The 26,882-nt window shown below is 41.0% G+C and overlaps 2 protein-coding genes across 7 annotated transcripts in view; one reads left to right on the plus strand and one right to left on the minus strand.

Moving 5' to 3' along the window:
* Positions 1–11,372, minus strand: part of GPATCH2 (G-patch domain containing 2) — a 130,759-nt gene extending 119,387 nt beyond the window's left edge. For 3 of the 6 annotated variants that reach the window (XM_084783294.1, XM_084783298.1, XM_084783299.1), the window contains exons 1-2: positions 11,185–11,372; positions 2,921–3,637 (exon numbers count right to left, since the gene is read on the minus strand). In XM_084783294.1, the coding sequence (XP_084639420.1) occupies positions 2,921–3,637; positions 11,185–11,267 (800 nt within the window). In that variant the 5' untranslated portion in view covers positions 11,268–11,372. The other 3 variants (XM_084783296.1, XM_084783295.1, XM_084783297.1) reach the window with 3 other exon arrangements.
* Positions 11,373–11,452: 80 nt separating this feature from the next.
* Positions 11,453–26,882, plus strand: part of SPATA17 (spermatogenesis associated 17) — a 164,811-nt gene continuing 149,381 nt past the window's right edge. Inside the window, 2 exon segments of the mRNA XM_084783343.1 lie at positions 11,453–11,641; positions 11,644–11,722. Of these exon segments, the coding sequence (XP_084639469.1) occupies positions 11,608–11,641; positions 11,644–11,722 (113 nt within the window). The 5' untranslated portion in view covers positions 11,453–11,607.

Below are 26,882 nucleotides of genomic sequence, written 5' to 3' on the forward strand. Positions count from 1 at the left end.
ACTCCTCCTCCCCCAGCACTCCTCCTCCCCCAGCACTCCTCCCCCCAGCACTCCTCCCCCAGCACTCCTCCTCCCCCAGCACTCCTCCTCCCCCAGCACTCCTCCTCCCCCCAGCACTCCTCCTCCCCCAGCACTCCTCCTCCCCCCAGCACTCCTCCCCCCCAGCACTCCTCCCCCAGCACTCCTTCCCCCAGCACTCCTCCCCCAGCACTCCTCCCCCCAGCACTCCTCCTCCCCCCAGCACTCCTCCTCCCCCAGCACTCCTCCTCCCCCAGCACTCCTCCTCCCCCCAGCACTCCTCCTCCCCCAGCACTCCTCCTCCCCCAGCACTCCTCCTCCCCCAGCACTCCTCCTCCCCCAGCACTCCTCCCCCCCAGCACTCCTCCCCCAGCACTCCTCCCCCCAGCACTCCTCCTCCCCCAGCACTCCTCCTCCCCCAGCACTCCTCCTCCCCCCAGCACTCCTCCTCCCCCAGCACTCCTCCTCCCCCCAGCACTCCTCCTCCCCCCAGCACTCCTCCTCCCCCAGCACTCCTCCTCCCCCAGCACTCCTCCCCCCCAGCACTCCTCCCCCAGCACTCCTCCCCCCAGCACTCCTCCTCCCCCAGCACTCCTCCTCCCCCAGCACTCCTCCTCCCCCAGCACTCCTCCTCCCCCCAGCACTCCTCCTCCCCCAGCACTCCTCCTCCCCCCAGCACTCCTCCCCCCCAGCACTCCTCCCCCAGCACTCCTTCCCCCAGCACTCCTCCCCCAGCACTCCTCCCCCCAGCACTCCTCCTCCCCCCAGCACTCCTCCTCCCCCAGCACTCCTCCTCCCCCAGCACTCCTCCTCCCCCCAGCACTCCTCCTCCCCCAGCACTCCTCCTCCCCCCAGCACTCCTCCCCCCCAGCACTCCTCCCCCAGCACTCCTCCCCCCAGCACTCCTCCTCCTCCCCCCAGCACTCCTCCTCCTCCCCCCAGCACAGGCACCCCTCACCCCTCCACTGTGTGGACTGAGGACACTACTGCCCAGACGACAATGCTCTGTGTCCCCACTGCCAAACACTCCCGTTTCCTAGATGGTGAAATCCCAACTACCAAAGCATGCAGGCCTCAAGAAATGCAGCTGCTGGAGCCTCAGATCCTCTTTATATCCTTGAGGCAATAAGCTGCAGACACTCGCTCTGCCCTGACCTGACAACCATGCCATTTCCTTCCTGACTCTCTGTCCCTCTCTTTTCTGAAATGCAGCTCCTGTGAGAAGCCTTCACATATGAGAGCATTCCATTCTCTGTATCTGCACATGTGTCTAGTACAACCTACGAGCATGTTAGAGTCTGTGTTATCAGTCTCTGAGCCATCACTGCACAGTGCAGTAGTTAATCAAATGTTTGTCATGTGCACACAAGCATGTGCATGTACGTGTACACACACACACACCACAGTTTTCTTAACTATAAATCAAATCCAAGAAAATATAAACCTTTTTAAAATGGAAGTAGAAGATGCCTGAACCATGTAGCAATCATTCCCCAGAAGAAATTGCACTGAGCCCTTAAGTGGCAGAAAACTGGTATAAAGAAAAGCTTAAAACTCAGCAGAACTATAGTTGCTTTATTTGATTTAAAAGGTTGTATTTAAACTATGTACCTGAGATGTGAGTAACTGGGAAACCTGACATACTTACAGACAGATTATCTGTTGAACAATTAAGAGAAATAAATGAGAGGATTTTGCCTCAGTGTGGTTCCAGGGTGGAAAAAGCAAAACATAAATCAATAAAAAGAAGGCTTAGAAAATCCAAAACCAACCAGAAAAGCAGGTGATCTGTGAACAGTTCAGAGCTCAGTCTGCTGTACCACTGCCAACTCTCCCAGCAAGAGCACCAGAGCTCACTGCTTTTGGCTGAGTCACAATGACTCAGTACTACCATACAATCAACTCTTTCCAAACAAAATTAGTAATTTTCTTGAAAGAAATAAACTTTGAAACCTTCTTCTAAAACTCCTTTACTTTTGCTTTACTTTTTAAGGAAAAACTATGTGAGTAATAAACTGTCTAATAAAAATATTCTGTTAAGTCTAACCAGGTTCTCATCATGACGGTAGACACACACACACACACACACACACACACACACACACACACACACACACACACAGCCAAAGTCTATCTATAATCACCCAGGTTAAATGAGGCTACAAATTAAACCGCAGATCCTTTCCCAGCACCCTTTTCCTGTGCCTTCAGGACATGTGCTGAGCAGCAGCAGCTCTGGCTGCCCTTACAAGCCGCAGCAGCTACATAAACAGCAAGGCTCACTCCCTTCTGATGTGCAAGGGCCATATGACAATCACAACAGAGGTGGCCTACTTCCTGTGATGGACAAATAGTCCTGCTTACACAGAAATGTCACCATCTCCATTTTTCTAAGGAAGAAATCAGCTGCTTCCACACTATAATAAATCAGGTCTTTCTATTTCATAGGTAATGAGAATTCCCTGGCAAGCTACAGATCAACACACTAAGTGCCACACGTCATAGGGTATGAACTCTGCACATCAGGAACCAGAATAAGAAATATGTACCCAAAAATGCTCCCAAGGCCAAAGCTCCATAATTACACAAACAATGAGACATCCTAAAGCGCTGGCATTCAAACACATATTCTTTCTGAAAGAAAAACATTTTTTTTTCTCTTTGTAGCTGAAAAACAAGACAATTATAACACAGCCAACAGTTTACATAAATCAAATAAGCAATTTTGCCTTGTGTGAAAAGGCTGTAAATTATAAAGAAATACTAACCTAGTTACAAAGTAATATCGCTATCATTGTGGCAATTTATAATTATCTTAAAACAAAATTAATTAAAATATAAAACACATTCAGCCCCAACCATGCACACAAACAAGCTCATCGGCAGAAGACAGAAAAGTCACCTTTCACTCATGAGCTCATCTGAGACTTTCTGTTCTTCGTACTCCATTTTGTCTTTATTGGTCTGGCTCATTTCTTCACTTTCCAAAGCTCCTCCTTCCTCTTGGGTTTTTGGTCCTTGTCTAATGACTTTCAACTTCCTTTTCTTAACTTTGTTCCGGGTAAATTCTGAGTACTGGTTAGCTCTGTCACTGTCCATGTCCTGATCTCTACAGCCTTCAGGCAGCTGGCTCAGTGTCCTTCTGTTGGCGATGTCCTGGGGGAGACCCACGGCCATGCGCTTTACCTTCCTCCTGCGGCGGAGGGCTCTGTGCCCAAGGCTGTCCACAGCAAAGTCAGACTCATGCCACAGCAGTCTTTTGCCTCGGACACTGTTATTCAGGTTTGAAGATGGCCTACGCTTTGCCACTAACATTTGGTCGTCAGAGTCACTGTGGTCTTTCTTACTGGTGCTATGATTCTCTCTGTAGTCCTTACTCGGCTCTTCTAAACTAGAATCAGAGCCTTCACTTAGGCAGTGGCCAGCCTCCCATGGGTGATGAACATTGTAGGATCGCCGCTTCCTCCCTCTCCTTTTCCTGGCCTGGCGTTTCAGAGGGCAAGACAGATTTCGAGAGTGCTCCCCCGTTTCAGCAAAGCCGCCTCGGGCTTGCTCAGAGCTCTCTTCCAGTGCAGAGACGAGATCGTGAACAAGCTCTTCCATTGTCCGACTGAAATGCCTGTAGGTTTCAGAGAACGAGAAATAAAGCCAGTCAGTAGTAACCTAGTTCCCCACACAAGCAATTCCCTCTAAATATGGCTACAGTTCATATTCTTTACAAGATGTCTGAAAGGCACATAACTGCACTATTCAAAGTATGACAGCTCCTACCTGATTGCTTAACACATTTCTCATCTAAGTATTTTTTTTTTAATTATACGGGCATGGCCGGGTGTGACGGTACACACCTGTTTATAATGCTAGCTAGCATTCCGGAAGCTGACACAGAAGTATTAAGTTTAAGTTTGAGGTCAGTCTGGCATACGAAGCTGACTATCTTGAAAGATAAATTCCTAGCACCGGAATCACTTCAACACAAGTTACATACAGTACAGTTGGGGGTGATGGTCAGGGGCTCAGTGGGTTTGGGTCTTGCTGCACATGTAAAAGATGGACATGGGGGTACATACCTACAACCCCAGCCCTTGGGGAGACACAGGAGGATCCTGTAAGCTCACTGGTGAGCTCCACATTCAGTGACAGTGTCTCAAAAATGGTACGGTAGAGAAATCATTGAAGAAGACCTTCAGATGTCAACCTCTGGTGTCAACATGTAACCACATGGGTGAACACATCCAATACACACACATACAAACACACATACCCAGGATCCCAGTATTTTACATGGTTATTATGTAATAATGGAAAACATTTTTCTACATAAATGGCTGTTCCTCTGAACACACCTGCCCCTTTCCTAAAATCAATTACCCTTCCCGGCCCACTAATTCCTAGGTGAAGGAGGCCTAGCATCTTCTACTTCCCCTACACTTTACCTCAGCACTGCCACAATATCAGAGGTAGACAGATGGGTTATTTCCAAAGTGTGTATCAGATATAAAAAGAAAGCTTTACCAAACAGTGGGCATACCTTTAGGGCACTAAACGCTCCTAAGTAAAGGATGTAGAAACTGTGGTCAGCTCCTCCCTGGCACCTCAGCGGTCTGAAGGGCTGTCACTAACACATTCTGAAGCAATCTGCTAAGTCTTTTTGGTCAGCAAGCATCAGCAACTGTGTTATTTTGGAGCTTTAAAATATTATGTAGTTCTTTGCAAATTCAATTGCCGATGATGTTAAATTACTTGATATGACAATTTTTAAATATTCTAGGTACTTCAGATGTATACCTTTCTTGACCCATAATTTCTCAAATTAGGTCTGATAGGCACCTAGGGCATCAATGCACTCCCAACAGTCTTCTGGAGGCCAGCAAAGCCTGTATAGTTTATAAGAGGGTTGGGTTGCAAATATTTTGGGCTGTGTAGGCCAGACAATTTCTTACCAGTCACCTTCTCATTATAATATAAAAGTAGCCATAAATGAATGAATCCCATAATGTGGTTCTCTTTCATTTAGGATAAAATCAAGTGGTATCCAAGTAGTTTTCCAACCCTTGGTCTATATAATCACTTTATGAGTGACAAAAACACTCACAATCTTTATCATCTACATTTTTTGAGCTTTAGCAAGTCCCTTATAATAGTTTGTAACTTTTTATTTTCATTTATAAAACCTAAAGACATACATGGTGATTTAATGCGTTAGTATTTACAGTGCTCCACACATCATCTGACAGTTGAGTATTTCCTATCTGTCAATATTTACTAACTAGATTACTCATTTCATTCTAACACACCAACCCTGGGGTGACAAGCAAACCAAGAGCAGCAAGAGACCTGTCCCTGGGACCTAAGTGGTAGTTGCGGGTTTCAAGGCCTAGCATCTGACTGGACAGCACCAGTGCTTACCACGGAAAGCTGAGAACAGCTGCCAAGCCTCAGTATCCTCTCCCTAGAGTTTGTTTCTATGCTTTAACTGTTAAGACAGGCTTAGTGCACAACAAATGCCTAAGGCCCCAGCTTAGATATGGGATGCACTGTTTCAACAGAAATAAATAAATAAATAAAAGCCTAGAAAACCTAAATCAAACAAGATGCAGGGTAGTGCGGCTGGAGATGAGGTGAGGCAGGGATACCACCTTGCAAGGGCTGCAAACTAAAGTGTGAGCAACGGAATCAACACGTTGTTGCCGTTCCCTGGCTCGCGTGCGCCTTTCACAGCCTGAATGTACGCACACAAAATCTTTCTTCCTTCAAAGGCTTCAATATGAAGTGCTGGCTTCAGACTACAGCATAGAGAGACCCACGCTTCTCACCTGACCTGCTTACCCACCAACAGGGGTGGTACACCTATTTGATACCCAGATAGGTTATTTATCTATTACTTATGAGTTAAAAATTGTCCGTATGTTTTCTCTTAGTACAACAAATGACCTGTTTAAATTTAGCTCTGTGAAGAAATGTAATCTGGAAAGCCTATAATCTCTGAATATAATAGTGCATCTTTAAACGAACTTCACTTAAAGACATTTTTATATGCATTAACATTGGGATCCTTTTACTAAAAAGTTCAACACTGAGATGTAATATGAATAAATCAATAAATTAAAAAGTAGAAGAAAAAAAGTTCAACACTGGTTCAGTAATAGCTGGCTTTTAGAAGACAAGACCGTTCCTATCACCGAGTGAACAGATAGTTCAAATTTTCATGCTAGGACATGAAATTAACAAATAAGTTAGTCTCCCAGTAGAATGGCAGTTTATTTTAAAGGCAGTGGTCATGACGCCTGTTTCTCTGTTTCCTGTGTAGCACCCAGGACCTCATCTGAGGTCCCTCTTCAACTAGGTCACAGGCTCACACCGCCGCGCCTGGGTTAGCCACTGCTCTCAGCGTCAGAGTAAGCTAAGGCACCCACTTAGTCCACGGGGATGACACCCGTCAACTCGTTTTTTTTTTTAAATGTCTCATTTATTTTCATTTTATGTATTAGTATTTTGCCTACATGTATCTCTGTGCACTTCAGTGTATAAGGAGGAGTTATTAGAGAGTCCCCCAGGACTGGAGTTACAAATGGTTGTGAGCTGTGAGTGTGTGGACATCAAACCCGCGTCTCCTGAAAGAGTGAGCAGTGCTCTTAACTGCTGAGCCATGTCTCCAGCCCCTCATCAACTACTTTTTATTGGAAAAGGATTTCTATAACTAATAAGGTTTAACAAATTATAAACAACATGACTACAAATGAAAGCAATTTCCTTAATATCCTCAATTTCTATTGTTTCTATAAAGAAAATAAACTAGAAGAATTCAGTGAATTCTATGGTAAGTTAGAATCTACGTTAGAAGATTCTTTCAAAACTTCAGAAACACAGAAAAATACAATTAATATAATTTCAATTCAATCACTTTTCTCCCCTAATTTGTTTTGACTTTTCTATGACTCACTTCCAAGAAAAATCCCTGTGGATGAGCCAAAGTATTAGTCAATAAATATCATATTTTCTGATTACAATAATCCAGGTAAAAAGGCATCAATTGGTCAGAGAAATGAACTCGTAAGGTCCATGTCGCCAACAGCTCTTGGGCCTCCTTTGTTTGGGCCAGTGTACTAAAGCATCATTAGATCACTGTACTATAACACTCTGTCCTAAATATATTTATTTTCTTGCACAAGACCTTGCCTTATGGAAGAGAAACAAGAAAATTAAGACTTTTCTTACAAAGATAGGCTTACCAAACAGCCAGTTTTAATCTGAATTCATATAAACTCAGTGGCTATACTGCTTAGCTTGGTGTTTTTAGTCATATGTGAAGTTTCTGCATTTGAACCTCACGTACAAATGCAATCTTGGGAAACAGCATTGGGTATAATGCCGAGATCATCAGCTCTGTGAAGGTCTTGTAGCCCTGCTTGGTATCAAGGAAGTGAGCATCTGTCGGGCATCATTGGGCCATGCTGAGCAGTAGTAAATGTAGCTGTTCCATGATCTCACGAGCCAGTTGTTTCCTAAACGCAGAGCCTCGAATCAGGTTCACTTCGATGTGCCTTTTAAGTACTATTAACACACTGCCATCTTTGAGTTCCTTACCATCATTTCCAAAAAGATTTTCCTCAAGAATGCATGCCCAACAGGAACAAAACATGGCATGAAGAAGCTTTCCTCTCCCCAAAGATTTATGTTTTATGAAAAACCAGGAAGCTGCCTTATCCTACCTTCCTACTCGTATCTTCCCAGAAGGACTGAAAGTTGACTGATAAACCAGATCAGCTCCTCCTGTCCCTGCTGATAGGAAGCATAAGCCAAGCTAGTCTTCAACTCCTGGTCCTCCTTCCTCTTCTCCCAAGGGCACTGGAATTACAGGTATGAACTACCATTCCTGCATCTGATGTGTCAGCTGAGTACATGGACGGAGAGGAAGAAGAAAGCAAGCCCAGAAAACAGATGCCCCTAACTCAGTTAATTATTCTGTTACTGACTAATGCTTTTGGTGCCTCCACTTCCAGCAACTGCTCTTCCTAAGAGGCAGGCAGAGACAATTTTTTCAGGAATTTTTGTTTGTTTGTTTGTTTTGTTCTGGATACTGGTAAAAATACCAGTGTAACAAGAGAGTGTTTAAAAGTATATCTGGATTCTCCAAACCACCACAACAAAGAAACAGGTCTTGTCCAGCCATTTATTAAGAGGCTGTGTCCGGGGAGGGAGGGATGGCTCTGCAGCAGTTAAGAATCCTTACTAAATCTTCCAGAGGACCCAAGTTTGGTGTCCAGCACTCAGGTAGCACAACTCACAACCACCTAAATCTACAGCTTGGGGTAGGTGGGGGGATGGGCATCCTATAACCTCTTCTGACCTTGGCATGTACATGGGTACATGACAAACTGGATGTCTAAAACAAAAAGAAATACTCTCCTTACGGCTTGGTGTAGTGGATCTCGCTTGGAATCTCAGCACTTAAGGAGGCAGAGGCAGAATTCTCGCAAATGGTGAGGCTACCCTGGGCTACACAGCTGACACCCTGTCTTCAAAGCATCTGAGTCCTGCCTCAAAAAACAGATATGAATAATAAGAATCGAATTTCTCTTCCCTACTTAAGAATCACAATGTTCTCTAAGAACCAGGAGAATCCATTCCCCCAAATGTGTTAAAGTTCCACTGACTGCATTCAGTTGCAGGGTCTGCTGGAAGCCACTGCTCTGTCACTTTGTCACCAGAGACATCTGAGAAAACTAATTCCTTTCCTGTTTACCCTAGGAAAAAAATTGAGAACTTAAACAGCTGACCTTTAAGTTAAAAATAAAAATAAAAATTTAAAAAGCAAAGTCTAATTCTACTTTTCAACTAGTGATTTAATAACTCATTTATCAAACTTGGAGACAATTTTCTTTTTCTGTGACCTCATTTAATAACAGACTGCAAGAGTCACCCAAACTTTTCAAACTGCCTCTAATCACTTCCAACAAGTCAATTACTCATTTTTTAAAATGCCTAAATGAAATGCAGTCAGAATCTAAGTCTAACAAGACAAAAAAATTGAATTTGAAAAGTAATTCATTCTGTCAACAAGCTTTGGTAGGGTAAGAAATGTCTTGATTCTCGCTTATACATGGTACGTTACAGTGTGTTTACTTGATATATACCCTGAATTCCTAGATTAAAAATATGAAAACAGCTAAGAATTAAATGTAAGTACCTACCCTACTGCTTGCCACAGAGCCAGATGATAGGGGCATGCAGAATATACAAACCAGAGGCTGACTTGGTGAACGTGACCTTATTACAATCTTCACAGAAAAAAGATCTTAACTCTTCTGCTATGTGAATAAGACAAACACTCTTAACGGTTTACATAGAGGTAAAATGGGGGAAACTTATTAAAGTTAGTTTAAAGGTTTCCAGCTTGACACAAAGAATAGTAAGAAGCTATCCCACAATTATTTGCTCCAAATCATCCTGTCTATTGCTTTAATCTCTACTTGAAGGAGTATGTTCAATCAAGCCAAGCTAACAGTTTAGGAAACTAAGTTCAAGACCCAGAGCCAAAAAACCCAGCTACTCCAAACAAGCAGTTTTTACTATATTGTTTCCTAGATGTAAAGAAAATCAAGATACCAAATAAGAATGAAATTGAAGAAGCAAAGGTTCAGAATCCATTTTAATGGCATTTTATTGCTGTTAAAACAAAGCCACAAAACACAGTTGAAAAAAACAGACTAGCTCAGAAATTACAGGTTGGTTTACAAATCGGGGCATGTATTTTCTGATTCATATATGCCTATAGATACAATAGGGTGGTGAAGAATTTTAAGTACACTAGAATTATACTGCTAATCAATCTCTTAGAGAAGTTATTTACATTATCACCCCTGTTGTCACCTTATCTAAGATGTAAAGAATGTATGGAGCTTATCTCAAAGGATTTACATGAGATGACATACACAGATAGAGCAGACACCAATTAACTACTTAGTGGTAGCAACACAAGTAGCCAGGAATTTCACTACTTGGGTAAAACAATCATGCAAGACAATTTAATGAATGAAACAAAAACTGCATTAAGAAACAGCAAAGCCTGGGCAAGGCGGCGTGCACCTGTAATTCCAGTACTGAGGAGGCTGAGGCAGGAGGACAACCAGATGGTACATTATGAAAAGTATATTTTGAAGGAAAACACCCGATTGTTGGGAAGTCTCTTTATCTTGTTTTGTGTGGTGGTTCCTCCCTCGTGTACAACTGCCAAAACTAATGAAAACTTAAGCACTAAGAACTGTGCCTCTATTTCCAAGGTGATTACACCAATTAAAAACGGCTCACTTAAAAAACATTCTCCTCCTCCCCCCCCCTTTTTTAACTGAAAATTATAAGCAAATAAAAGTCACAGGAAAAATCGACAATCGTTAAGAAATGCTCTGTAGAGAAGAGCCAAACGAAGCGTCTGGCGTAAAATGTCCTTTCAACTTTTCCAATGTAGGAGATGCAAAAGGATCAAGCATCACACAGCCCATCGGCATGGACTTCAAAAATCGCACTTCTTGACTTACTGGTCAATTTTTTTATGTTTCAAGATTGTCGGCAATATATCTACTTTCCTGTTTCACTATGTTTGTCTAAAGGGAAAAGCTTTGGAAGAAACGGGGGTGGGGATGCGGCAAAGAGGGGTTTTCAACCATAAAATCCAAAACCTAGCTACTATCGCTGGCACTCACGGGCACAGGGAAACAACCTCTTAAATTTTCTGTGCCTGAGGTAGTCTCACATCACAGGGATGTCATAAGGAAAAAGTGTGATTTGCGAAAGCCGTTTGAAAACTTGCAGCAGTAGGTCATGACACACTAAAGACACATTCCACCCCATGCTTAAAATTGTGGGACAACAGCCATCTGGCGTGAACTAGGACAGAACCTCCTAGGTGGTGGGAAACTTCTAGGTTTTACACAAACCGAGCTGCGCAGGGAGTGTGAGAGCCTGACGTCTCTTCCACTCAGAAACTTCCTGGATGGAGTTCTGTAATCCCATCAGCCGTGGAATCTGGTACATTGGGACCAGTTTAGCAGGGGCGACGGGAACGAGGCCTGGAGGAACTTAGTACACGGCTGTCCCTGATCCCGGAGCCCCGCGGGGCTGCCCGCCAGCGCGCCCGCCCCGTCCTCAGCGGCCCGCCGGTCTCACCAGCTCTTCCTGGCGGCGGCGACGGCGGCGGCGGCGGCGGCGGCGGCGGCTCCGATCGCTGGGCGCCCGGCGGCCCCGAACATCAACGACACCCGGGAGTGCGGCCTCGAGGCTCAGGCCCGAGGACCGACTCCAACTCCCGCAGCCCCGGCCACTTGCACACAGCACTTCAGCATTTTGAGGGGCACTTCCGGAAGCTGGCTGGAGGCGGAAACCGGAAGCCGGAAGCGACCATTCGCTCCCCTTCGCTTGGTGGGCTTTTCCTGTCAGCGCCTCTGGCACTCCAGGAGGAGAAAGGAACGAGTCGGCTGAAGTCGGTTATCAGATGAAAAATTCCGAATTCTCTGTCCAGTTACTTGAAACTGAAACAGAGTGAAAGGGAAGGGGAGTGAGTCGGAAGTGCCTTGGTTCAGCCCAGTTGCCATGGAGACTACTAGTAACAAGTTTGGTAAACCACAGTGTTGGAGGCCATGGCTACTTTAGCCAAGCTGCAGGCTCGGTCGAAGCTTCTAGAAACTGAGTACTACTTTAGGAACCGGTGAGTAGTGAAGAGAGGGGTCGCAGAATTTGACTTAGCTGTTCTCCCCTATAGGAACTCAAACGTGATTAGAAGTTAAAAAAAAAAATGTACCAGCCGAGTGGATTATATACACATAGACAACTCATTAATATGTTGATGTGCTCTAAGGAGAACCCACCTTAAATAAGATTACAAAAGTGCAGCCCGAGGTTAACTAATCCCTCACTGGGGAAACTGACAGAAGGATCGCTGTGTGTCCAGTCCAGCCTGGGCTACGTAGAGCATTCAAGGCTGCCCTGGGCTACATTTGGGAACACCTTCCCACCCCACCCCCCACCCCCCACTCCCGGTATTTTAAATAATCACTGAGCAATTGGGTTTGGTGAAACTTATTTTCCATATTAAAGGTTTAGTGGCCTAATTGACGTTATCGGGCTACCCAGTTAGTTTCATGAGCTCAGAATGTCATCGTCCAAAAAGGAACTTTAGCTTCCCTGTTGTCAGACCTCACAGAATTCAATTGTTCTGCGATTGTTAAAGTAAAGAGCCTAAACCATTGTGACAAGATAATTAGTACCAGGGATGGGCAAATGCAAAGGGCATTCTCCAGTCCTGCACACTTACACCTGCTCGGGAAAACGGTCATTTAAACTAAAAGCAATGGCCCAGCAGTTTTTCACATTTAGAAGTAACCACAAAAAGTGCATTACAGTGTAAGAAAATACAGTAATATAGCAGACTGGTGGTAAACATGTCAACCCAAGAAAAGTCCTGCAGAGCTATTCTTATCCTAACACACTTCTCACCTATGGATTTGTTATTTCGTCCGTCATGCACCTCTACCAACTAGGAAGGGTGAAAACTCATAGTATAATTTCTGTGACATAGTATGGATCTTCTTCATGCTAGAAGTAGGACAGTGTTGCTCTTTCTTGCCTTTAAAAAAAATTATTTCAGTCTCCAATGTCTTTTATACTTCCTGAAACTGAATAGCCACAGTAATGTTTTTGAATAATTACTGAAACTTCCAGTTAATCGTCTTTAAATAAGCATAAAGCAGTGGAATTCTTGTACGTAACATTCAGAAATCATTTAACATTCATTCATTTAGAGTATTGGGCAGGCTTGTTTTTGTTTATGACATCAGTATATAGTTGAAGTAAGCCCCATCCTTCACGTTGCTGACAGCCTATTGTGGAACAGAATCACTTCAAAAGGACTTGTGATGCTCTCTAAGTCAAAACTGAGCTGTCTGCTTCTTTTCTGCTAGCTAGCTAGCACTCATAGTGCCAGGATGCGCTATGCGAGCTGCTAAAAGAAAAAGTCATCAGGGGTCACACTCAGCTATAGGTCCTGTGTTCTCAAATATGGAACTACCTGGAAAGATATGTCCAGTGGTGCAGTAGTGGCATGGATGTTCTGAGAGTAATCAACCACTTCCTGGTTGGGTTAGAGAATTAAAAGGAACATATACCTGAAAGTGTAGAACCGGCGAAAGGCTTGGCTACAGGGGCCACAGGCAAAATGTAATAAAATAAAATATATGTTTATATTTTATTTAAAATATCTACTTATGTTAAAAATATATTTAGATATTTATATTCATATCATTTTAATCATAAAAAGTAAATATGGTGGAAAGAGAAAACAGATTCCTGCAAGGTAGCTCTTCAAACATATGCCTACTATAAATTAAAAATAATAAATAACGTGTAATCAAATTTTAATTAATATATTGAAAAATCAAAGAGGGAAATCCTTGCGAAGTTGTAGCCATTCCCCAGTGGTTATTGTGCACATTAGTTCTTCATGCACTTTAATGTGCTTCAGAGTCATCTGGGAAATTTGTTAATTGTGTCCATTCTGATTCAGTGTGTCTCAGAGCCAGGAAATCTGCATCTCTGACAGAAAGTCCTGTGGGGCTCTATTTTGCATTTTAAAAGGAGACTGTAGGGGTGGGAAAGCTGTGCAGTGTTTTATCTGCAAGTCTTCAGCATTCTTCTAGGTTATACATTTATTCCCTAACCCCACAAGGAAGGGAAAATGAGAACCGGTTAGTGTGGGTACTTTGTGCAAGGTCACAGAGTACTGTATGCTTCCACTGGACAGAATCCTCTCTCCACTGAAGTGGTGTGGCTGGCGAAGCACCAAGCTCTGCCGGCCCAAATGGCTTGGGTGCTGCTGCAAGTCCACTTGCGAGAAGGGAATGCCGTTCTTCATGTCCACAAGGCAGTGACTGAAGAGTCTCACCCTCATCACTGACACTGGAGTTAAGCTAGAGCAGAAAGATTATTTTGGTGAGAAAATATATTACTATGTAATAAGGTTTATCATTTTCACATGTTTAGTTTTTCTTTAAAATTCTATTTATAATATTAATATTGATCCTGCCAGGCATTTTGGCTCAGTCTTGTAACCCCTAGCACTTGGGCTAAATAATGTGTTCAAAGGCAGCATGAACTATTGGGTAAGGTCCTTTGTTTAAAAAAAAAAAAAAGATTCTTTTTTATCTCATAAGAATTAATCATATAATTCTTATATTTCTCATTACTGAGCCAAATTTGGAGTGCTTTAAATCAAAACTGAAGAAGTTCATGACAGGTTGAATCAATAGCTTCCATTCACTATTGTGATTATCTAATAGACATTTAACATGTTGCACTGTTTTAAACTAATTTAAATTTCCTATTTTTTTGTAACTTCGTACATGTGACATATTTATTTTGAGTTTTTAATGAACTTAATTTTTCATTCTCATCAGAACTTAATACTAATAAGCTTCTCACTACTGTGGATGTGACTAAAATAGTCACTGCTTAAAACCCTTTCTGAGCATGTATTCTGTGCATTTCTCAGTACAGAGAACACAGCAGGTCACAGCAAGTCATGTGGATACAGAGCATAACCATACATGGTGTCATCCTGGGATAGATGTAACAAGCCAAAGCAAGGCAAGGTGAACACCTGCCATTGGATATGCTGTTTTGTATAGGAGAGACTGGAGAGATGGTTGGAATATTTGAGAGCCATCAAAAAGAGTGATTGGGTATACTAGGTAGATTTGTTAGGCAAGAGCCGTCAGCAGCTGGAATCCCAAGTGCTGACACCCTATGCTTACGAGTTTTCAAATAAAATATTCAATATCTGCTCAAAAAGTTTATTTTAAAAAGTTATTAATGGGCTGGGTGTGGTGGCATTTGCATTAATCCCAACACTTGGGAGGCAGGGGCAGGCAGATTGCTGTGAGTTTGAAGCCATCCTGGTCTACAAAGTGAGTCTAGGACAGCCAAGGCTACACAGAGAAACCTTGTCTCAAAAAACCAAAATAAATAAATAAATAAATAAATAAATAGAGTTATTAATAATAAGGAATATATTTCTAAAACCAGCAGTCAGTATCAGATATATTGATAACATAAAAGAGATGGCTCAGTTTCAAACACAAAATAATCAATTCTACCTGTTCCTGGTGTCCTAAAAAGAGAAATCTCAGCTTGCTAATCTTTACTCCGCTAGTTTTGGGGAAAAAAATAACTAATTTTCACAGGGTATGAAAAGGCTCCCCAGGTAAATTGGAACACTGTATAGTTATTGAGTGATTAGCTGTTAGCATACACAGGAAAAGCCTCACAAGCCACTTAAGAAAATGTTATTTTGGAAGATGGATATTAAAAGATATCACAACAAGTAACCTCTGTAAGGTTGGAAATGATAGTATCAGTTTTAATAAAAGTATACTAGTAACATTTGTAGAAATAATAATTAGAGGGGGAAGGAGTACTGTAACCAAATTAAAAAACTTTCTTCAATTGATAACAGCAATAGATGGATTTAAAAATAGAATTGGTGCTACTGAAAAGTAAATATTTTAAGAAAACAAATAAAGGTAATATCCATAAATAGACATGACCACAAATAATGTGTGATAAGAATTACATGTGAGATATATCAGTATACTTAATGACTTATCGTCACTGCAAAATGTAAAGTGTGAATAGAAAAGATATCTACTCATGAAAAGAAAAACTAGAAGTAAAATTTACTAACCCAAAGGAAGAATGTAGCTCTGAATGGGTCCTACATATTTTTTTAAGACATAATGTCTCAGCTACTTTGCTGTTGTTTTGATAAGCGTTTATAGAAGCAAGTGTGGCGGGGTTCGCGAGGGTGAATCCATGATCATCGTGGGTGGGGAGCATGGAGGAGGCAGCAGGAGTGCTGCTGAAGCGATGGCTGAGAACTTACATCTTGGTTCAAAAGCACAATGCAGAGAGTGACAGAGCTTCTCTAACAAGGCCACACTTCTGAAATCTCTCCCAAACAGTTCCACCAGCAGGAAACTCAAGTATTCAGAGACATGGGTTTATGAGGGTTATTCTCACTGAAGCCACCACATTCCATGACCTGGCTCTCATGGGCTCATGGCAGCATCGAAATGCAAAATGTATTGAGTCCAACTTCAAAAGTTCCCATGGTTTCTCACAGTCTCAGCGCAGTGTAAAACTCTCAAATCCCTTCTGAGACTCAAGGCAATCTCTCAACTGTAAACCCCTAGAAAACCAAAACCAAAACCAAATTACATCCAACATACAGTAAGAGACTATACATTAACATTCCTAAAGAGAAGAAAAGGGGCTTAGTGAGGAAATACTGGTTAGACCAAAACCTAGCAGGGCAAAGCCCAAACCTTATAGTTCCATATGCATGTCAAAGGGTCAGGTGGTGCCTTCCAGCTTTGCTGATGATAACACATGTCTCTCTCTTGGGGCTGGGTCCACTCTGTGTCTGCAACTCCCTAGGGTAGATATCTGTCTCAATGTTTCTTGCATCTTTAACATCTTTGGGTCTCCAATGCAATGCAAGATTTACTTTCACAGCTTCACACAGTGACTTTTCCAAGCGTTGTCTGACACATGCCTGGCCACCATGGCCCTCCTTAATTGCGTTATTCACAGAAGAAGATTCCACAACCCCTTTTCATATTTGTCCCTCATTACTCAACTATCAGAACCACATGGACAACTGCCTGCTTGGAGTGAAGGTTGGTCCTTTGAATTACGTTTTCTATTTACACAAGTTTCCCTTTGTTGTTTCTTCTTAGGAGCAGAAAATTCCTCAGGTCTCCCTCTTTTACAGTTTAGAAGCTTAGCTGTGTGAGGTCTTTTCCTCAAGACACCACCCCCTTTATTCCATGTCAAAACAGACCGTTCTTTTCCATCTCTTTCATTACAATTTCCTGGTATTCTTTTTCTTTTTTTTAACTTATTTTTTTTCTGATATTCTTTTTCACTTCAAACAGTACAGTTTGTTCTTCTTTTTGCTCCAGTTTCTCTTTTTTTATTGTAGACCTATATAAAAATGATTATTAATAACCACATGACAGTCAGTATTAGACTGTCTGAAATCTCCTCTGCCAAGGAAATTTATACTATTTTTAATTTAGGCTCAAGAAGATTCTTAGGACAAGGGCAAAAGGCAACCACCTTCTTTCCCAAAATGCCAGAAGAATGGCCTCCAGCCCAGTTGATAATATCACTCCCCTCTGAAATCTCTTGGGCTGGGCCTCTGTAGTCCACATTTCTCTCAGTCTTCCAGGATTCTAGTAGGATGGCCTATTGAGCACTAACCCTAAGTGGTCTATCCATTTTCTAGTCCAGATTCCCAAAGTGGTCCATATTCCTCTGAAAGGCAGCACTTTCACATCGCTAGCCCACTCTTTGTTACAGTTGATGTTAGCTGCTTTTCTGTTGCTGTAAGAAAACACCATGGCCAAAGCAATTTGTAGAAGAGAGGGTTCATTTGGGGGTTACAGTTCAGAGGGTTACAGTGCATGATCATCATAATGGGGAGCTGGGTACACAGGCAGGCATTGTGCTGGTGCAGTAGCTAAGCGTTTAACTCTTCATCCACAAGCAGGAAGGAGAAAGAGTGAGCATGAGTCTTTTGAAACCCCAAAGCCTACCACTAGTGACACACCTCTTCCAGCAAGGCTGCCCCCCCTTAATCCTTCCCAAGCAGTTCTACCAACTAGGGATTAAGTATACAAACATAGGGGAACTTTATGGGGAACTTTTTCATTCAAGCCACCACACATTCTTTTAGATATTATTGAGCATTACTCTAAGAATACTAAAGAAAAAGATTCTCACAATTTTTAGTCTAGACAGAAAGAGTGGAGAAAAAATATTTGCTAAAGACTGGCATAGGATACCTTGTATGTTCAACAAGCGAACTTATAAGACAGGAAAAATACTAATTGCTGATTATTCATACCATAATTTAAGAATCATAGCGAAGGTTCATGTTCTAGTGAGGAGACAAAAGACATTTCAGCCATATAAACACACTCTGAACGTAACATCCACAAACCCTTATCCAATGAAATATACACTGGATTTGTGCATCTGTAATCAAATAAAAATCAAATCAGGCAAAAAGATCTAAAGAATAGATAGGCAAGACAAAAGAATAGAAGCAACAATGAGCATTTTAGTTGTAGCACATAACAGTTTGACTTTAATGAGCATTATGTTGGACTTACAAGATATCTTCCTACATTTAGTCAGAAGATGGCACTTTGTATGTTCTCTCTAGACCTCTCCTTCCTATTCAGTCTTCTGAGCAGATTCGGGCAATGCAATGGTCTTGATGATTGTCATGCAGTGCATAATGTAGGTCAGTTTTTATTACTGTGGTCCATTGCCTGTGAGAAACAAGTTAATAGAGGAATTACTTTTTTGCCTCTTGGTTTCAGAGAGAGCAGCTTTATGTGCCTGGGCAGCAGGAGTTCGTGGGACAAGTGTTTCCTCACTTTATGGGTGCAGGAAGCAGAAAGCATGACAGGAAGCAAGGATTATATATTGGGAAGGGGGTCCCCATGACCAGTAGCCTCTAAGCTGTATCCTATCTCCTAAAGTTTTCACGAACTCCCCAAATAGCAGCACCCTAAGCATTCAGACCATGAGTAATAAGGACACTTGATATTCAAACCCTGCAGCCTCTAATATCAGTTTCCTTCTGACTGCTTCAGTCTATATGAATGTTCTCTCCACATGCTATTCTCAGAACTTCCCAACGCCTCATTGCCCAGTCCTCAACCAGCACCAAGAAGTTGGATGCTTTGATTTTGATATGGTTTTGCACCAGTTTGCTACTTTCTTTTTTAACTTACTGGTTTGTATGTTTACTTTTGGGATTATACTTGGAATGGAACCCAGGGCCCTTAGAGTATGGGAAAGCACTCAAATGCTACACTGCCTAGAAATGTTTCTTTTATTAGCCTGATGTAATCATTATCTCTGAGGCTCACTGCCTCCTTCTGCTAACCTAGGCCTACTCCTGGAAGCTTCTAACCTCCATACAATCTAATTTAGGGCTAGAATATTTTCAGCCTCTGAGACTTACTTCTGAGTAAGTTCACACTTTCTAGTTCTTTCTGAACTCTGGCTGGCTAGTTTGACTTTTCTGGTTCAAACGCCTCTTCAAGCTGACTGATTCAAACTGGCTTCTCTCAACTACTGACTGAATTGCTTCGCTTGGCCTAATACCAACTTTGGTAACCTGTTCTAATTTTCTGGCTCCTTCTCATTCTCTGGCTCATCTGTCTTCATGTGTGTCTAGTTTGTTCTCTCTCTGCATCCTCTTTTTGTAAAACTGTCCAAGTAAAGCTTCTCCCTCCTCTCTCCCTCTTATGTCACCTCTCCTTCCTCTTTGTCCTTGTGAAAGTTGATGTATCCTATTCTGTCATCTTGCTTTGATTAGTCACTTTGCCTCTCAATTAGACATCACTTACAAACATGGGAGCTTCCTTCTACAAACTAATTTTCCTTCATTGTTTTGAATTAAAGGTGTGTAGTAAGGGCATGTATGCATTCCAGCCTGATCACACAGACCTAGAAGGTCTTTGAATGTGATCAGAGAAGCCATGTTGCTGGAGTAAAGTTCCTCTACAACCTCCAGGCCTTTAATTTTTTTTATTTATTTTACTTCTTTTTAAATATTTATTTTATTTAAATACTTTACATCCTGATCCTAGCCTCCTCCATCTCACCTTCATGCATCCCTCCCCCTATTCCCCCTCAAGGAGTACCAACCCATCCTGGCACCTCCAGTCACAGTAGACTAAGTACATCCTTTCCCACTGAGGCCTGACAGGCAGCCCAGCTAGGAGAAAGGGGTCCAGAGGTACGCAACCCTATTTAGAGAATCGGAGTCAGAGACAGCCCCATTCCCATTGTTAGGAGACCCATATGTTGACCAAGCTGTGCATCTACTATGTATGTGTAGGGTATTTATATTTTAAGTAGTCAAATAGTGAATATGTTCTTCTAGCTTTTAAAGATCTTAGTTTTTCTTGGAATAGTCTTTCCCAGTGAACAATGATAACTCTCCTCATTTGCTTCTAACCTAATTAAAGTTTTACATTATTTTTGCCTTGTTTTATGAATGCATTTATGTGTATATGTTGCTTGAGATGGATCAAAATATAATTGTCGCAATAAAATTTAACAAATAGTTTATTCTTTCCTTAATAGTTATTCAGTGTTTCAAGATAGTAAAATAAAAGCACAAAAGTTGTAAGGGAAGGCAGATATCGTGGTTCACATCTGGAATGCCTGTACTTAGGAAGATGAGGCAGGATCTTTATGAATTTGAGACTAGCCACAAAGCAAACAAACAAAACTTGTAAAAGAAGTAGTAAAATAATCTTCTTACTGATGATAACTTAAAGCACCCAGAGAAAGGGATTTGAAAATGCAGTGTGAGGCCATACCTGTAACCAGGCACCAGTGTGGCAGAAGCAGATGATGAGGAAGTGAAGTCTGTCCTCAGCTAGGAATAGAGTTGAGGCTAGTGTGGATTAAATGGCAACCCCCCCCAAAAAAAGAATAAATAATAAATGAATAATATTGCAGAATATAAACAATGCACACTTAGGCAATGTAATTTGAAAATACAACTGCCATTTTTCATAGCATCAAAATACATGCAATTTGACTCAAAAAATTCATTCTCCTATTGTCCATATAGAAATGAACTCATGTATACAATTTTCATACAAGATAGTTTTATGTATAATGTTCTCATGCAAAAGTATTCATTAAAAGTTTATCTAAGAAAAAACTGTGATTAATTTGTATCTCTTTATAAGGACTGTCTATGCACAACAGTTTTGAAAAGGGATAAATTGGTCTGACCAGATGTCTCAGCTGGTGAAGGCACCCATTTCCAAACATCATGACCTGAGCTTGACCCCCAGGACCCAAATGCTGGGAGAAGAGACGTGACTAAACAACTCCTGTGAGTTGTCCTCTGATGTCCACAGTCTTGTCATGATGTGCACATATACAAGCATGTGAGACACACACACCCAAATGTACATGCAAAGGTAGGCTTTAAAAAGCACCCAAAGGAATAAATTCTGCACATCATGACATGAAACAAACAGAGAAAAGTTAAGATTAAAAATGAATAAAGTCAATTTTAGAATATAGGAATTTATAGATTCCTAAATGTGGATCTGGGAAGAAACAAAATGATCCATAAAGTTTTAGAATTTCAAAATTGGAGCATCAGGGAGGTAGTCTTAGTTATTTGTATAAGTTTTTTTGTCTTAGTTGCATATTGAACATTTTATAATCATGAACTATTTGTGAAATAAACAAATAAGAAAAATATGTTTTAAGACAAAAATTTTGTTTTAGAACCAATATTAAAATGTACATAAAGATATGACTGGTAGAAATTTTGGCCCTAATCTCGAAAAACTGGATTACATTTTTAAAAATCAATGAATTTTAGGCACAGTACAGTAGCTAATGTAGGATTTGATTTCAAAGAAGCAAAAAAATGAGCTTAGCTAGACAAGCAGCCTAGTTGTTTTTTTGTTTGTTTGTTGTTGGCATAAAGTTATTGTGTGAGTCAAATGCTGATTTCTATACTCCCCATATCTTGTTGCAAGCCTTCTTCTGAGAATGTCCTGTCTCAGTGTTGTATAAACTCTGCTCCCCAGGTGTCCCCTTGTATGTCAATAAAGCAGCTTACAGCCAGTCGCTGAGCAGGGGAGAGAATAGGGTGGACTCCATAACAGGTAGGGAAGGAGAGTGAGAAGAGAAAGTAGAGGATTCAGTAGGGGTGCAGCCACAGGCAGAAGTGCAGGAGAGACGGAGAAGATGCAGTTGGAGCAAAGAAAAAACTAAAAAGCAAGTAACTTGTGTATTTTAGCACAGATAAGGTCCAGAGGGTTAAAAACAGACTTAAACTGCTCAAGATTGTGTTGTAAAGCCTTATAAACAAATATATAAAAGAGTCTCAATTATTTCTCTGATAGCCAGCTTAAGAGAGAAAATAAGAGAAACACAGTTATATAAAAATAACTATAACAGTTTGTTTTTTCCTGGAGGTGATTTATGGAAAAACTCTAACCTCTTCAAAATAGAGCATGTGTATTATCTAGTATCTATTCATTAAGTCCTGGGGTTGGGGTGAGAGGGCGCAAGTGTAGCAAACTCTGACCTATAATCAGAAGAGAGGAAATTCTACAAGTAGAAACAAACCCAGCAATATAAAATGATACAATTAGATAAAGCTTTTAAAGTTGCTTTTCCAATGTATTTAAACATCAAGAGGAAAGCATGACTATAACAAAACTTTAGAAGAAATAAAAGAAAAATGAAACTTTTAGAAATTAAAAAACATATTTGAAACTAAAATTTGCTGAAAGTGTACACACACACACACACACACACACACACACACAGTACACAAAAGAATATCAAACTTGCAAGGTAAAAATTTGCAAGTCCTGCCTACTGATGCATCACTATGAACATTTTTCACACATGAGAACATTCCCTATATGACCATAATCCAAGCCTCAGCACCAGAAAGTAAGTGCTGGCTTATACTTCTAGATTTCCCTTCAAGCTTTGCCAGCTTTATTAATCAGTTTTGGAAGATGTATGCAACCTAAAACAAGACTACATCCTCACAATCATTATAGCTAAAGAATCTTATGTGCCCACTCGTTTTAATAGTTGCTTTGGGAGGTGGTACCCTTTTCTTCCTTGGTATAGCCACTTAGAAGTTACCCACACTCTAGTAAGTAAACCCAACCCGTGACCCTGCAAGCAGCAATAACTAAACTCAATGTAGTTTTGATTTGGTTTGGTTTGATTTTAATTGGGAAAGGACTGTTTGAGAAGAGGAAGGGTATCTATGAGAAAGGGAAAGGAATCAGAGAAAGGAAATTAAAAGTGATCAAAGTTAATTGTATACGTGTATGAAATTGTTGAAGAAAATAAAAATTAAAATGTTAAAAGGTCCTATTTGTCTTTCTTTCTAAGTTAACTTGAATGTGGAGTATTGTATTGGTGACTTTTGACCCTTTTGAAGATTACAAGTTAGTTGTCCTGTAGAATCTGTCTGGGTTTTCCCTGCTTGGATGCAGGACACATATTTTGGGTAGGAAAGGCTTAAGAGTGACACTGTGGTCCTCTGACTGTACTGACCAGATTCCAAATGGTCCTGAGTTATCCTGTTGCTGGTGGTATTTATTCATTTCAACCACCTGACAAAGGAGATGACTAAGATGATATTCTCCACTAGAATAGTTCTTTCCCTTTTAATTAAAGAGTGTGTTTTAAAGCAGGTACCTGGAAACTGTATTTCTATTCCCTATCCCACTGTCAATTTACTTGTTATCAGTGTGGGCTCATACTGTCCTGTTTGGTCAATGAGCCAACATCCCTGTCTCTCTATTTTAATGCTAACATTGGCCAAAGAGAAGCATGGCATACTTTCTGTTGTGTCCTGATCACACAAAACATCCCTGTTGTCTGGGAAAAGAAAATACTCTGGCCTCCATAATTTTTCCAAGGAACTCTTGTTCCCTTTAGTAAGTTCACCTTGTCATTGGGAGTGTTTCAGGGGATGGTTACTTTTAATGGATAAAGCTAAGGCACTAAGTCACATGTTACATCTGTGTTGACTTCTGTGTCAGTTGGCATGGATGTTAAAAGCCATGAGTTAATTTTGAAAACTGTTCCTATTCAGCACCCTAAGTTTCATTCTGTAGTGTTCTGTTGCTCCTAAACTCCTGAGCTCCAGCATTCCTCTTGTCCACATCCCAATAGCTGGTACCCAGGAATGCACTACCATACCTGACTTCTCTTCATTTTTCCAGCTCTGAGAAGCCTGCCCCTCATTTTCCTGATGGCATAACCAAACTCCACTCACCACAGTGGGGACCACATTCTCTGACCTAGACACCCTTCTCGTGCGGTCCCTGTCTCCCACACTGAACTGTCATCTTCCTGCCAGCTGGGATGCCTTTCCCAACATTTTGAGGTCAGAGTAGCTATGTTGCCTGCCCGTACAGGTAGTGTCCTTCTCAGCTTGACAGAGGAGATTCCTTTCTAGGCTCACACTAAGAGATTCTACCCCATTCAGACCCAGTATGTGGGTATTCTTCTTCCCCTGCAGGATGGCAGCCCACTAGACTTTACTACTTTGTAATAAGTGCAGCAGACGCCCCTGCTCTGCATGCCCATTACTTATAGGTTTGTTTAGGAAGTGAAGGGGAGTGAACAACAATAGTAAGTGAAAGATACTTCACACACTAATAATATAAACCCTTTGGCAAACTGTGGTGTCTCCTGGTTTATGATGTAATATTAAGGGCCTTGCAGCCTCACATTCTCTAACCTGTTAAATAACAAAAACAACAACAACAACAGTAATGAGACTATTAATGAGAAACAAAATTGAAGCTCCCAATTCCTAAGAGTAGCCCTATTTACTGGCACCAAGTGCCTTTTATCAGATACACGGTGATAATGATAAAATATCGATTAAGTATAATTTATCCCTTTAAGGAGCTTAAAAACCTTAAGGACTAGAAAAATCATATGCAATACAGTCTTTCTACTCATCAAAACATCTGATAACATAGACCAGCCAGTGTTGAAATAGTATTTGTACAGTCTAATACAGTTATGCATTGTCTGGTAACGAGGAAGGAGGAGTATTGGATTTTTAATCTAACGTTTATTTATTCATAGCTAATATATGTGGGTCAGACTGAGTCCAGTCTGTAGATATATAAAAGCAATTTTTCATATTACTGGAAAGATACTTAACCATATACTCTCTTCATTTTTTTATTCACTGCCAGTTAATTCCTGGACTCTGACGTGCACACATGCTCTTCAGAGTTACTTTGATGACAAAGTGACCAGAAACTTCCTGCCTTCTCTTGATGTTTTATTGCATTGCTGCTAATACTTTGGATCTTTTATCATTACTAATTCATTCAGTATTCACTGTGATAACACTGATCATAATAAATTTATTTCAAATCCATGTAGATGTCATAATTTATTCACTGCTATAGGATTTTCATTATAATCTGGAACTAATTATTTTGCCATTAAAATAAAGTGTTACCCACAGTTTTTCATTTTAAACATAAAACGTCTAGTGGTTCATGACATATTGTGGTAGCACTCAGCATCCCACTGCTAACCAAAGTATCTGTAAATGTCATTTGAAGCAGTGTTTTAAAAGGACAACAGAAAAAATATGCATGGAAGTAAAATTTCAGTGCATAAGTTAAAACTTAGTGCTGTGTTAGCTACTAGCACTTTAAAAGTGTTCCTTCCATTTTTTGATATATACTTTAATACAGCATACATTCTGTTTATATAGATTATTGTTAATACTCAAGAAACAGATTAATTTGACACTTGACTGGTGTCACCAGGAGAGATTTTTAGAACAAACTCAAAACGCTGTGAACCTGGCTGCTTATATTCTGCATGTCTGGTGACAGAAGGGAATGATTAATTCAGTGTGTAGTACACAAACAGTTGAGTATGGTAACTAATGTGTAAACTCTAAACAAGCATTTGGTGAGGCTGTGTACCTTATCCCTGTTTCTCTTTGCTGCAGAGGCAGACATCTGCTAACTTGATAAGGAAGGGGAAATGTTTTCAGTCATTTAAATGGACTGTATTTAAGTATGAAGAAAATCTAGTAGAGTCACGTTAGATGTCGATGGTAAATGGCTAATAAGAGTTGGCCTTTTCCTATATCTTGGGTTTTATCTCATAGCTACCTTATTGAACGGAATTATCCTCAGCCTTCTTTGAGCTTACTGCTCTAATGGACACTGTAGTTGTGTGGGTCATAAATGACATTTTTATATGCTTCCTTAATCATATCATGTTATTAACTCACAGGATTTTAAAAGAAAAATGAAAGACTTCCTTTTACCCTGTAGCCCCTTCCACAGTGACCCTGTTGCCATGGCATCTCATAGCATTTGGTATCTGTGAATCATGGGCTTTCTTTCTGATGTCTTTCCATTAACTTCTATGACATTATATTTCTATCTTATACTTGGATCAGTTTTTTCCTTACTTAGTTTCATTCAAAACTTTTACAAACCAAAGATTAAACCTATGGGGATGTGTGCTTCCACTTGTCAGAGTGATGATACTGATTTCAAGGAATTCTGTATCTCTTGATAGTACGTATCCTACTCTGAAAGCACGGTCTTTTGCCTTCATTTCCAGTCTTACATGTTTTTTTCCCCACTCTATCTCTCTGACAGATTTCATCTGCTCCTCAAATGTATCAGACACTTTACTGTGTGTGGAAAAATAGGTACAAGTGAAATGTAAGCCCAGCCTTGAAGCATGGAAATGTTATCGTTAGTGTGTAGAAGGCTTTGAGCACTATAAGTGAGGACTGGACAATGAAGGAAGATAAGGGAATTGTTTCTGGGACAGATCAAGGATTTGTTTGGTATTCTAAGGCCTATGACTTCATTTGGAGGTTTTGAGATGTCTTTTGGGGTTGGGTATTAAAAGCACCCAAGGAGACAATGGCATGATTAGATTTTCAAAAGATAATTTAAGGGACCAATAAGGGCTCAACAGGTAGTAAACCTGCTACCAAGGCTGAAGACCTGAGTTCCATCGACAGCATCCACACGTTGCAAGGAGAGAACCTACTCCTTCAGATTGCCTCCAGACATGCACATGCTGCCCGGCACCACCATAAAATAAGTAAATGATGTTATCAAATGTTGTAAAGACCACTCATCCCAGGTGTGGTGATGCATCTCTCTCCACTCTCATGACTAGGGGCATTGGGCAAGACTATGCATAGTTCT

Source organism: Acomys minous (genome assembly GCF_964271855.1).
Source record: "Acomys minous genome assembly, chromosome: 1".
NCBI lineage: Eukaryota > Metazoa > Chordata > Mammalia > Rodentia > Muridae > Acomys > Acomys minous.